General features: G+C 38.5%; 1 protein-coding gene across 4 annotated transcripts in view; it reads left to right on the top strand.

Moving 5' to 3' along the window:
- COL9A1 (collagen type IX alpha 1 chain) overlaps window positions 1-13,851 on the top strand; it is an 86,606-nt gene that overhangs the window by 52,773 nt on the left and 19,982 nt on the right. For 3 of the 4 annotated variants that reach the window (XM_063813157.1, XM_054686006.2, XM_063813159.1), the window contains 5 exons: window positions 7,171-7,224; window positions 7,851-7,922; window positions 8,432-8,467; window positions 9,153-9,197; window positions 10,612-10,644. In XM_063813157.1, the coding sequence (XP_063669227.1) occupies window positions 7,171-7,224; window positions 7,851-7,922; window positions 8,432-8,467; window positions 9,153-9,197; window positions 10,612-10,644 (240 nt within the window). The remainder of the gene's footprint in view (window positions 1-7,170; window positions 7,225-7,850; window positions 7,923-8,431; window positions 8,468-9,152; window positions 9,198-10,611; window positions 10,645-13,851) is intronic. The other variant, XM_063813158.1, reaches the window with a different exon arrangement.

Below are 13,851 nucleotides of genomic sequence, written 5' to 3'. Positions count from 1 at the left end.
GTAGGGAGAGCTGCTTGGCCAGTCACCAGTTAAGTGCCGTGGGCTGCATAAAGCAATGAAGAACCAGAGGCAGCACCTCAGGAGAGGATGGGGTAGGGGGTTGATTCTCCTATGTGAGGAGAGGCAAATCATAGGAGGCTATGCTGATGCAGGGTTTTGGATCTGAGTTTTAGATTTTTGATTTTTGAATTTCTGTAAGAGTCCAAATTCTTGCCATTGCTCCTGTCCCTGAGGCTCAAAACCTCAGCATTTTCCTCCATCACATTTCCTATCACCAACAGGACCTGTCGGTTCTGTCCTCTTTTCAAGATCTCTTATATTTGACTCTTCATTTCCATTCCCACTACTATCACCCTGGCTCAGGTCATCACCTACTGCTTGGATTACTGCAATTGTCTCACCAGCTGCAGTCTTTCCTTTCTCTACCAGTGTCTCCCAAATGGATATTGCTGCAACTTGGGCTGGGCTAGTTCTTTGTTTTCCAGAACTCTTGCACATGGCAGGGTGTCTCACATCCATGACCTCTGTCCTGCATGAACATCAGTAGTGTCTCCACAGTCACTGGGACAAACAAAAATGCCAAACACAATTCCAAAGTCCCTGGGGAACAATAGTTCCCTGAGTCTGCACACACCACTGTGTTGGTATTTCCAAAGTACAGCACCCATACTCACTTCTCCCCATTTAAAAATCTTCAATGGATTTCCACGGACAGTAAGAGAAAGTCTAAAATCTTAAACTGTCCATTAGCCTCCCTGTTTTACTTCTCATTTCGGCTTTACTCAGATCTTGTGTTCAAGTCAGGTTGGACTCCATGCTAATTCTCAAATACTCTCCGTACCTCTTTCCTGTAGGCCAGACCCTGCATTTAAATGGCTTTTTCCTTCATTTCTCTGGCTCAACATTCCATAAGCCGTCTCAGATGTAATTGGAATGTTAATTGCATCATGAAAACATTTCAATTATGCCCTGTCCCCCAGATAGAAGTGATTTTTCCTTATTCTGAACTCTTGTGTCCTTTGTACCCCATGCCGTGGTAACTGCAGAAGGTGCCAGTCATGTCTTTTTCACCGCTGTGTTTCCCACCTCGCTTTCCTCAGGGCTTGCCATAAGGTAGCACTCAATCAATATTTCTTGAAACGAATTGAATCGGAGGCGTAATAAATCCTACCATGCTGTTTTTGTTGGTAATAACTGACTTCTCACCTGCTATAAAATTTTCTGAAAAATGTCATGATAGGTTATAAATATTATAGTTCTGGAGCAGAGTTTTAACACCAAATCCACTTACTGAAAGACACATTTGTTCTTTCACTTTACATCATTAAATTCAGTTTTGTAGATAAGTTCATACATTTTTAACAATGCCTCACACGTTTGATCAGTTTTTCCTGCAAATCTAAAACAAGCTGAGAAGAAGAAATGAGCTACTGAGGCATGTGGGTTGGAGATGAAGACATGGACACATATTTCTAATGTGTCCTAGAAGCATGTATTTGAAATTAAGTGCTATTTCCTTTAATGTTTGCCAATACTACTGCAAAAATATTGTCTGTTCATTTTGGTGCCTCCAGAGGTTTCATATGGGCACCTGCCTTTACGATGTAGGCTATGCTTCTGGATTTCTGCATGGCCCTCCCCTTGGTTTTCACCTGGTCTGGGTGGCTTCTGGTTTTGCACAGGCACATGACCTGGGCTTTTCATTTGGTCCTACCATGTGGTAGCTCTTGGTCCATTCCTGTCTTCCTGGCTTCTGAGAACTTGCCAGGGCTTTTGCTGAGTGGGTTGTGTTCATTCTGCTCTCATGGCTCTGACTGGGATGAGTTTCATGCTGATCTACCTCAGTTTTCTGAAGATGATACATTCCTTGTGTACAGAAGCCTGTCTACTTTCTCTCGTAGTCCTTTACCACCCCTCCAATACCAACAGCCTCAATGACAGAGGTCCACAAATGTTGTATTGTGAAAGATCTAAGCCACCCTCCCACTCCTTCTAGGCACTGGCATGTTTCCTCTGTCAATAATTCGTGAAGCTGATGTGTGTGATGGTTAGAGTTTGGACAGATTTTTTTTTTCTGCCTCTGTATGAGGGCATATGTAAACATACACAAGAGAAATGTGCAAACTATATAATGTAAAATTGAATAGATTTTAAAAATATCTTTGTGACAAATCTAAATGTTATCATTGTAGTAGGACTAATATGACCTTTCAATGTTAACATGAAAATGGGTTTATAAAAGCAGCAATCTATAGAAATCATAATTGATCTCCTAGGTTAATCAGCATTCTTTTTGCCAGAGAGAGGCACTTAATATATAGTACAGACTAAGTATAGTGATTTATAATTTCCAACTTCTGAATTGGAAAGGTACTGAGGATAGTGTTCGTTTTTCAGTTAGTTAGCATTTTGGGTAGTTGGACAAAGACAACAGCCATTACAAGCTAGAGCATGATGGAATAAAATCCATTTATTGGGAAAATAATTTTGGCAGCATAAGAATAATTACGTTAAATCTGTTATTTTCTGTGATCTTTTAAAAGTCTAACAGTTCCATTTTAAAAGCAAAACCTCCAACTTGAATTATTTAGCTGTATGTATTTATGGAAATAATTTTTACAAAATAACACCCAGTACTTGTTTATAAAGAAGGTGCCTGCTTGATGATCAGTGGTGTTGACAGAAACTGGAAACATGAAAACTAAAGACTTATTTTTTTCCAAGCACAACTTGTGCTTTTAAACAGACTTGGGGGATTTGAAAGGCAAACAACATTTAATTAAACATTTGGTTAAAAATGTTTTGGCCGATTTCTTTAGTAATTACCTCAGATCAATATAACTAACACTTCTACTATGCTTACTATGAGACAAGCATAGTTCTAAGTGATTTATGTCTTTTAACTTATTCAATCCTCAAAAAAGCCCTAAGAGATAAGTACTATTTTTATTCCCACTTTATAGATGAGGAAACAGGCACGGAGAGGTTAAGCTGCTTGCCCGAAGTTACCAGATGCATGGCAAAATCAGCTTCAGACCAGGCCACTGGGCTCAGTGTTCTTGTCTTTATTTCCACCCTCGCATATGCCTCAGTAGCTCAAATCATAGCTCCACAGGATGATTTTCAGTTGAAGTTTGCTGGCTAAATGCTGATGTTACAAGACGTATCTAGCAAATTATTTAAAATTTATGGAACTTTGGTGGTGGGCATTTAACAAAAGTCTGAGAAAGCTGGTAAAGACAAACAAATACAACGTAAATGCATACAGATTCCTGGATCTTACCCCAGACCTGCAGAATTAGAATCAGAGGGCAAGGGGCTAAATAAAGATAAGGAATGGGGAGATGGGGTTGGGGGGAGGACATCTAGTGCAATACATTTCTAAAGAACTCAGGGGATTCTGATGCATAGCTATCACTGGGAATCAGTGACAGAAGGTCTGCATCTTTTTCAAAGCCCTGATTGGCGGCTGCTCCTTCTTTGTCTTCTTCTTCTTCTTCTTCTTTTTTTTTTTTGGTTTGTTTCTTTGAGATGAAGTCACACTCTGTTGCCCAGGCTGGAATGCAGTGATGCAATCTCGGGTCACTGCAACCTCCATCTCCCAGTTTCAAGAAATTCTCCCCCCTCAGCCTCCCGAGTAGTTGGGATTACAGGCGCCCGCCATGATGCCTAGCTAATTTTTGTAGAGACAGGGGTTTGACCATGTTGGCCAGGCTGGTCCCAAACTCTTGACCTCAGGTGATCCATCCGCATCAGCCTTTTAAAGTGCTGGGATTATAAGGCATGAGCCCCTGCGCCCAGCCCTGAATGGCTTCTTAAAAAGAGATGAGTTGGCAGATGTGTCTCAATTTGTTGGGGACGTATGTGGCAGCACAGAGCATCCAAGAGAAATGTACAGCCTTTGGTTATGGTTCATCATTATTTTTGGTTTTTGGGATGGAGTCTAACTTTGTTGCCTAGGTTGGGGTGCAGTGGCGTGATCTTGGGTCACTGCAACCTCCACCTCCCAGGTTCAAGTGATTCTCCTGCCTCAGCCTCCTGAGTAGCTGGGAGTACAGGCACCTGCCACCACGCCAAGCTAATTTTTGTATGTTTAGTAGAGATGGGGTTTCACCATGTTGGTCGGGCTGGTCTCGAACTCCTGATCTCAAGTGATCCACCCACCTCGGCCTCCCGAAGTGCTGGGATTACAGGTGTGAACCACCATGCCCGGCCAATTCATCATTTTTAATGGTAGAATTTTTGCCTTTATTCCAGTTTCTTCTTATTCCTTTATTATAAATTGGAACTCTTGTTGTCATGGGATTTATAAATATTAGCAACTAGGAAGAACAGCCTTTTCCTACCACCCTCTCTTGCCCATATCTGAGAATATGGTTATCACCAAGGCTGTTGAAGACTAAGAGTTTTAGCATTTATTTAGCACACTTGTGGTTACCAGTGTCATGGGTTACCCATTTACGCCTGAGGTTGCAATTTTTTGAATTTTTACAATCAGACCTTGGCGATGACCTTCAGCAGTAGGATATAAATAACTCCCACATGCTTAATTACTCCCTGAGGAATGTGTTTAGTCTATGTTTTCAGAGATAACTGTTTATATCTTGATTATTTATGTTCATCTTAGCTTAGTAGATGAAATTCCAGAACTTAGAGCAAGAGTATGCATGTTCTTAGAAGACAAAGAAATCACATGAATGGGCATCAGAAACTCGCCCCAACACCTTGTTTATAACTGTTTGGTCACTCTTGGGAAAATAAACATTACTATTTTGCACAGTGAGGTGATTTCTGTAAAATTACCTGCATTTAGAATGGCCAAGGATTTATAGGATGGAAGTGAAATAAAAATGAGGAACCACATGCTGTCCATTTGTGCAGTAACGGGAGTAAATGCTCACAATTTTACTGATCTTTCTCTCCGTGCTACATATGCTGGACTCCTATGGGTACACAAGTTCAGCAGAGCAGGCTGTGTATGTGGGTCTCTGAGCTGTTCATTCATATATATTACCAAGGGTCTGCCACTGGTTGGAAAGCACTTATAAACTGTAGTAAGAACTTAGAAAAGACAGAGAAAATAAGAGTCCAGCAGAGAAAATCTTTGTTATTCACTGGGAAGATAATTAATCCTCCCCCAAATAAATCAAAGATTATACAATCTGTTATTTTAATTTAGCCCTTTGGTTTATGGAAGAGAAAAAAATGTACAATAATCATCTTTATTTTGGATAAGATAGCATAATGGTTCATTTATTTAGAAATGAATACTTGAGAATGTGCCAAAAACTGAGATTTCCCCTTCTGATATTAACTTTTCCCCACCAATTACTATTAATTGTTCTGTGAATTAAAGTCACGTGAGCCCAGTGATATTTAGGATGTCAATCATGATGCACTTGAGAAATTATTTCAAAATGCCAACAGAGCAGACACGATGAGGAAAATCTGTCTTGAACTTTGAAGTTGTAAAGATGGGGTAGAACCCAATTTTTATATTTATAGATGGATAGAGGAATCTATCACAGGGGCTGGTTTTCATCTAGACTCACATTCTCCCAGTATCCACCCTTATGGGGCACTGCCTCTGGCTTCCAAACTGCTCATGAGGTTAAGGACCAATGCATCGTCCCAAAGTCATATACCAGACACAGGTTGTTTATATAAAGTTGTTGAAAAATGTTTAAAAGCATTTAGTTTAAATCACCTATAAGTCATATGAAATGACTACTATGAAATTATTGCTAATATTAATTGCTAGATTGTTGTAAACTGGCAAACAGTTCTTAATCCTTTAGAGAAATTCAAAATTCAGAAGGTTTATGGATCTTTACACTTTGTTAAACTTAAATAGGAATAAATAGCACGAGTCAGAATAATCTTATCAGAAGCATTTATAAATATTAAACATTAATATGGAGCTGTCATGTCATTTTACAGAAAAATTAACTTAAAGGACTCCTTTCATTTTTATATGCACCTTCCAGGAAATGTGATTATTTATCCAATAATGTCAGTGTTCGGCTTAGTTGAACATGCATTAGAAATAAAATGAGCTAGCCGGGCGCAGTGGCTCACACCTGTAATCCCAGCATGTTGGGAAGCCAAGGCGGGCGGATCACCTGAGGTCAGGAATTCAAGACCAGCCTGGCCAATATGGCGAAACCCGGTCTCTACTAAAAATACAAAAAGTAGCCAGGCGTGGTGGCATGCACCTGTACTCCCAGCTACTCAGGAGGCTGAGGCAGGAGAATCACTTGAACCTGGGAGATGGAGGTTGCAGTGAGCTGAGATCGCACCACTGCACTCCAGCCTGGGCAACAGAGAAAGACTCCGTCTCAAAAAAAAAAATTAAGAAATAAAATGAACTTTTGTCAGATTGCATAAAATTGTATGAAGTTCTCAGGGAAAAAAGTTGAAAAGTTCATGTGTTTCTTTTTCTCAATAGATTAGAAAAGCTTAGCATTTCAAATAAAAATTTGAAAGCTTAGAGTTTCAAATAAAAAATTGAAGTAGGTTCACAAAATAAAATTATTTTTGGTGTATCTTCGTTATAAGTTCTACTTTCTGAAGTCTGTTTAATCTTTTAAGATATGTTTAGAACAAAAATGAGTAGAAGAAAAAAATTTTTACTTCAGAAACTTCACAAATTTTTACCATCTGTGTCTTTTTGAAGTTGCAATAGTAATTTAAAGGCAAACATATCTATTATGTGTTTCTTTTTTCACTCTGTTGAGGTTTAAGATCATTTGCCAGATGTTGCTTTAAAATGTTCTGTAGACCTGAGAATTTATTCTGTGTTCTAGGCACTGTGCAGAATTCCAAATTAATATTTAACAATACCTTAAGAACACATAATCTAAGTGAGGGCTTAAAACATGGACACAAATAACCATAATAAAAGTTAGGATGTGATTTAGATGTTGAAAGTGACTAATTGCCATTTCATATACATGCATAGCTATCATTTCTAAACGTCTGTAATCACAGTAAACAGCATTCGAATCATTCAATGCAAGATGAACACAGGATGCTGTAGGCACTATGTAGAATGGCCTATGCCTTTAGCTGAAGGAAAAAAACCTAGGTAGGATGTTATTTTATTTACATAGTAACTAAGCATTTGAATTTTGGCAAAATATCCAATTGACAATGTTTGTGTTTTTACAGGGCAGTAGAGGAGAATTAGGACCCGTGGGATCCCCAGGCCTACCAGGTAAACTGGTAAGTAGAAAAGTTTCGTTTATTTGCCTTCTACGAAACACAATGCATTTTTAAAAATAAGCAAGAGGAGAAAACAATTTACAATTGAATTACCTGTACTTGATTTCTCTTGTTATGTGAATATGTGAACAATGTAAAGGGGAAATTTCAAATTATGGGTAGGATACCCTCAGAGGGTATTTTAATCTGCGTGGTTTGTAGCATCCATTTTTAAACCTGGTGAAATGTGAAGTGCTGCATTTGGCCTCTGGTTGTTCTTGGAATGGCAGAAAACAGAGTGAATGGTGCCTTTTACTTCCTGTGCAGTGCTTGTTTACATAGCGAGAGGAGCAGCAGCGCCATTGCAGGCAGTGCGGGGGTGGCGGGGGCTTGACTGAAAGAGCCTACTGTTGCCAAGGAGTGCAAGGGGAACTGAGGACCTTAGGGTGGAGTGAAGGCTGGGAGAACATCGGCCCCGCCCTCTTCTCCTGAGAATATGAAAGAGAGGCAAACCCAAGAAGCAGAGTTCAACCAACCACAGCACGTTTATTTTAGACACAAGTCAACACACCCAAGGTTGTTTCTGCCTTCCGTGCTTTCAGTGTTGCAGTGACAGTAACTCCGGGGACTTTGTTTTTGCTTTCCAGGGTTCTCTGGGTAGCCCTGGCCTCCCTGGCTTGCCTGGGCCCCCTGGACTTCCTGGAATGAAAGGTGACAGGGTAAGAGCTCCAGCACTCCAGAAGGTTCTTTATTTGGAAGGGTGATTTCTACCATGTTGAGAAACAAAGCTTGCTTTTGGCCCTGTGGAGAATTTTCTAGAATTTATCATAAACAGCTATCAAGAAAGATATTTTAAATTACTCAGAGTTGAGATTAAGAAGCAAAAAGTCTATTAATATAATTTAACAGAAGGAAAAAAAGCTGAGAAAAGTAAAAATTTCCGTTGTAGTCACACTTTCTACTTAGCCCTCAATTTACATTTCTACTAGTCAAATTTTATGAGGATGTGATCAGAGAATGCCCCAAGTTCCAGAGCCTCTTGGAAAATTGTGACCTAATGTGGAAACTTATGTTTTGGTCCTGATTGTTGTTGGGTGGTGAGGAGTGGGAACGTCCTCTCCCATCACATTATCCGTACTTGTGCTTATGCACCCACCCAATAAGGTTCACTTGAAATTATATAAACAGTTGAAAATACTGAAAAAGTATTATATTTTATTTATTACAGGGTGTAGTCGGTGAACCGGGTCCAAAGGGTGAACAGGTCAGTCTTATTATTTAATTGGTATAAAATGCAATGTTCGATATGCACCATTTCACAAGCAAAGGGGAATGGCTGGTTTATGGGGGTTAATAAAACCATGAAGGCTAACAGTTTTTCTCAATGTGTTCATAGTGAGTGAAACCTGGTGTTGAGTTTGGTCCGCAGCATTGTTTACTATTTTAACAAGCTGGAGCTAAAGATGGCTCTGCTCCAGGACTGCACACTGTCTTTCCTTTGAAGAGCGTGGCTCTGTCTCTGGTTCACGGAATTGGTTTATTCATATCCAATGGAGCCTTCCACAGCCACATTAGAATGTCTTAGGTTTTTCTTGATCAAGACCTCAGCAAATAAACTGTTTATATGAATTAGACTCAGTCCTTTCCCTGGGTTCCTTTTTCTACTGTAAATTCCCTATTTCAAGGGCCAATTATGAAATTGTTGAATATGGTCATTTATCCTTCATTCTAGCTGAAACTCAGCCTCACCTTCCGGCTTTCCTCTCCGCTATTTTCTGATTGGGACTAGCCACTGACAGCTAGATTGGAAAGCCGCTGAGATCATTTTGTATTTCTGCATGATTCTGGGAACACTGTGGGCACTTATGAATGCTTATCAATGTTTACTGGTTAAAATTGGGCAATGGGACTAAGAATTTTAAAATGTAACCTTTTATCTTAATTTTTAGGGTGCCTCTGGTGAAGAAGGTGAAGCAGGAGAAAGGGGGGAACTTGTAAGATTTTTTTTTTTCTGGTTAATGATGAAGCTTTACCAATTTTGAACTGTGTTAGAAGTATATATATATATACTTCTAACACAGTTCAAAATTGGTATATATATATATATATATATATTCTTATTTTCTGGACACTGTTATCCTCACTGCCTTCTTTAAAGGTTATGATGTTTCTCCTATCAGCTAACAAAAGTCTCCCAAGATTGCAGCCAAGATCAAGTAAAGCAGAGAGGAAACATTGCCATATTGATAGATCTGGCTTTAAACTTTTGGAGAATAAAATTGTACTCTTACAGATGGTGAATCCTCTGTGGCTTTATGTCTAGACATTCAAGGTGATTCTTACATGACTATAGAAAGTCTATGAATAATAGTGCACTATCATGAAAGCAATATTCAAGTTTTATTATAGTTAGAAAGCTGTGACTCACAAATCTGACCAAGGGTAATCTCTTTAGTCTAAAACCCTCCGAAAAAGTGACCTCCATCTCCAGAGGAGGCTGTTGCCTAATCTCCAGGAAAGGAATACAAATGAGAACAAGTTCTCTCCACTGCTGGAGCTGCTTGGTTTGCAGGCTCATCATTACGGTTTTGACACAAACTAATGTGACCTAATGTGGAAACTTATGTTTTGGTCCTTTGGGGTAGGGTAATAGATTTTTCAGAAAACAGTTTTAGAGAGCTTGTAGGGCAGGAAAAAAATCCTAGAAATGTTTTATTCATATTTTCAGGATTTAGAGCTAATATAAATATAACATCTAAATTAGTCAAAGCTTCCCAACTATTAAGTAAATTCATAAAAGGATTATTCCAGTTTCATTTTCTGTTAAAATCGTTCATTTTATAGGGTAACGTGATGTTTTAAATCATTGTTTTGTAGTGGAGGTAAGCTGATATGCCAACATGAGCTGAATTTATATCTAGCATTAGTGGTAGGAAATTTTCAACTTTTTTTTTTTAAAAGCATAAAAACAAGCATATTTGGTTTAGTAGACTTTTGGGGATGACTTTTAAATATTGTTTGAATTACAAAAATGAAGTCATCAGGTCTAAATGTCTCTTGTGTTTTATAAGAGAATGCTATTTTAATATCTTTTGCCTTCCACATTTTTAATTCTTGACACCTAGCGTTTGAGATCTGGATGAAACCCTGGAAAGCTCTGATTCAACCCTTTTATTTAACAGATAAATTAGCCAAAGGCTGGGAGGCTACATAGCTTACAGAGGGTCACAGAGTTAAGTAGAACTGAGATTAGAATCCAAAATTGGAGTCTAATATTTTTTTGCAGTGCCAGAGTTAATCTGTTCATGGTTTTCCGTATTTTAGTAGCACAATAACTTTTAAAGTGTTTTCAGGAAATTATCAAATGTGAACACATTGTTCTAACATAAATTTCTTTTATTGATTTAGGGAGATATAGGATTACCTGGCCCAAAGGGATCTGTAAGTATGGTGAATAGTAATGGTATAAAAATTAAAAACATTAATAAAGCTGTAGAATATATAATATTCTGCTTTATGAAATCATTATGTAACATTCAATTCTTTTTTTTTTTTTTTTTTTTTGAGATGGAGTCTCACTCTGTCGCCCAGGCGTGAATGCAGTGGTGCAATCTTGGCTCACTGCAACCTCTGCCTCCTGGGTTCAAGCAATTCTCCTGCCTTAGCCTCCCAAGTAGCTGGGATTACAGGCATGCACCACCATGCCCGGCTAATTTTTGTATTTTTAGTAGAGATGGGGTTTCACCATGTTGGTCAGACTGGTCTCGAATTCCTTACCTCAGGTGATCCGCCCACCTCAGCCTCCCAAAGTGCTGGGTTTACAGGTGTGAGCCACCACACCCGGCCAACACTCAACTCTTAAAGGACTTACTTTCATGGAAATAAATGTCTAAATTTGTACTTTAGGTAATGGATTAATCCAATAGAAAAATACCTCACCACTGTGTAAATGGATTTACCTTTTGAACTAACCACTGGAAAGGAAGTGTTTTTCTTCTTTCATATTGTAAATGACTCAATGAGTGTTACATGGTAATACTCTAATGTCCTCTCCAAATGGGTCATTTTTAAAGAACTGACTTGTGTTTTTTGTTGTCAACAGTATAACTAAATTTCATTGGCAGTTATACCATTGAAAAATGTTTCAGTAATTGTCTTAATCTCTGATGTGTTCTAGTTGAGGAAGTAAGATAGAGGAATAATGCATAAGAAAATATAATAGCAAATTATTAGAAGTAGAAAACGATCTTGTTCATTTTTGTCATTTTTATAGAAACTAAACTGGTGTCCTTAGAGATTAGATGTATTCAGAATTATAGAATCACTTAGTAGGAAACCTGAGATGACTTGCTAATTGGAAAGGAATTCACATCTAAAACAATTAGGAATTTAAGAAAGGTTGAGGAGACAAGATGAAGCTCAGACCTCAATCTCAAATGCCACTACTGCCAGCTTCCATAAGTTTCCAAGTCCTTCCTGTTTCCGGAATCTCCTCAACCCTTCTCTGTCCCTGTCCAGCATATTATCCTCATGGCAGCCAATGTCATCTAGATTTTTTAAAAAAATAAAACCCACTGTGTATCCCTCCTCTGTTTAAAACTCTTTAAGAATAAAATCAGATTCTTAGCGAAGTAAACAAAGCCTTTGATGAAGTGTTCTTTGCTCCACGAACCTCATCTCCTACATACGTAGAACTTCATCCATTTGCAGTTTCTTTTACATGCTGTTTAACACCTTGTTCTGGTCTCCTCTTCCTCTTTCCTTGGAATAGCTACTTCCTACTTAAGCATTTCGATCTATCCTCAGCTTCACTTTCTCCAGGAGGACCCAGTCAGACTTGGTTACAATGCCTAGCCTTGGGCTCTTTGCAAACCGCAGAGATGAATATTATTACATCGTATTAACTTACCTGCCTCTAAACACCATGTCTCAAGTTTCAAGTAACATTTTTATGCCTAAGAATTTTTAACAGAAATGGTTGAGGATTGAGAAAAATTTAGAGTAAACCTTGATTGAGTTTGGTAATAGAAATCCTACTTCACTATCTAGAAATAGTAATGTTCAATAGAAAGAATTCAAGCTGTAACAAAAGAAAAGTTAATGAACCATGCAGTGACAAGAATAAGTTAATTGCATTCAAATTTGCATATAGTATTAGGAATTAGCTCTTGATTCATCTCCTTCCCCACAAGTGTCTTACCTGACACTGCCCAGGTAATATGAGTGAAATTGAAGTCTACTGTCCCACAATCAGGGGAAATTGTTACTAACACAAAGACTTACACTTTCTTCATTGATTTCAGCATAGACAAAGTTGTGAAGTAGGCGATGTCTGTAACCTGATTTCTGTTTCAGTATACCACTCCTCAGTTGAGGAATTTTTTCCCAGAGACCCAGGGTCCTGGCCATATTGGCCCTTAATCTCTTCATTAGGAAGTTCCCAGCTCTTACTGTAGCAGTATTTCAGTCATTATCAGCAGGATTATACACTCTGTCGTGGTCTCCTTTGTTTTCTGTCAGTTCTTCAGTATATTTCTGAGTTCATTTTGTCTTCTCTTCTGGGTTCTTTTAGAAGTTGTTGGCAGGGCACGGTGGCTCATGCCTGTAATCCCAGCACTTTGGGAGGCCGAGGTGGGCAGATCATCCAAGGTCAGGAGTTTGAGACCAGCCTGACCAACATGGAGAAACCTCATCTTTACTAAAAATACAAAAAATTAGCCAGGTGTCATGGCGCACGCCTGTAATCCTAGCTACTCTGGAGGCTGAGGCAGGAGAATCACTTGAACCTGGGAGGTGGAGGTTGTGGTGAGCTGAGATCACGCCATTGCACTCCAGCCTGGGCAACAAGAGCAAAACTCCATCTCAAAAAAAAAAAAAAGAGAAGTTGTTACAGTTTTGCACCCTAGGCACCTGACAATGTTGCAGGCTTCTATGTAGGATACCTTTTCCTTGTCCTGCTGACAGTCTTTCAGGAAGTCTTTAAACCATAATTTCTTCATAGAAGCAATTTTGGCAAGTTGACTTAGATGAATATCAATTTCTTTTGCATAAAGCGAAATTGGAAAAGCACATTTGCTGAGCTTTATTTGGATGTATCTAGTAAAAGCATTGCTTCATCGCCTTCTTCAGTTTAAAGTATTTGTTTGAAAGAGCCAGCTTTTTCTAGATAAATGATGCATATGAAAAAGAAGCAGGATTAAATTGCTTTATAAACATTCATATCTTGAACACTAGCATTCCCTTGCTGCCTCGTGTTCTTTTATCTTCTCATTCTTATTCTGAACAGCAGCAGTACTTTGGAGCTATTCTGCCACAAATTTTACCAGAGGAATTTAACAAATTTTTAATTTAACAAAAAGTGAATTAATTTGGTCTCTTTTTAAAACATTTATCTTAGATGATTCTTTTAAATGCTTTTAGTGGTCTGCTTTCAGCTAAAAAAAATCTAACTTGTATTTGCTTTTATGCTAAGGAAACACATGGTTTACTTTTAACTTCTTTAATATTTAGATTTTTTAACTTCCTTGATACTTAAGTAAGTTGTAACTTTCTTTGGTCAAGTATTTTTTTTTTTTTTTTTTTTTTGAGATGGAGTCTCGCTCTGTCACCCAGGCTGGAGTGCAGTGGTGCGATCTCGGCTGGCTGCAA

Source organism: Pan troglodytes, chromosome 5, assembly GCF_028858775.2.
Source record: "Pan troglodytes isolate AG18354 chromosome 5, NHGRI_mPanTro3-v2.0_pri, whole genome shotgun sequence".
Classification (NCBI taxonomy): Eukaryota; Metazoa; Chordata; class Mammalia; order Primates; family Hominidae; genus Pan; species Pan troglodytes.
The sequence above is the reverse complement of the archived record's forward strand: the minus strand, read 5'-3'. Positions and strand labels throughout refer to the sequence as shown.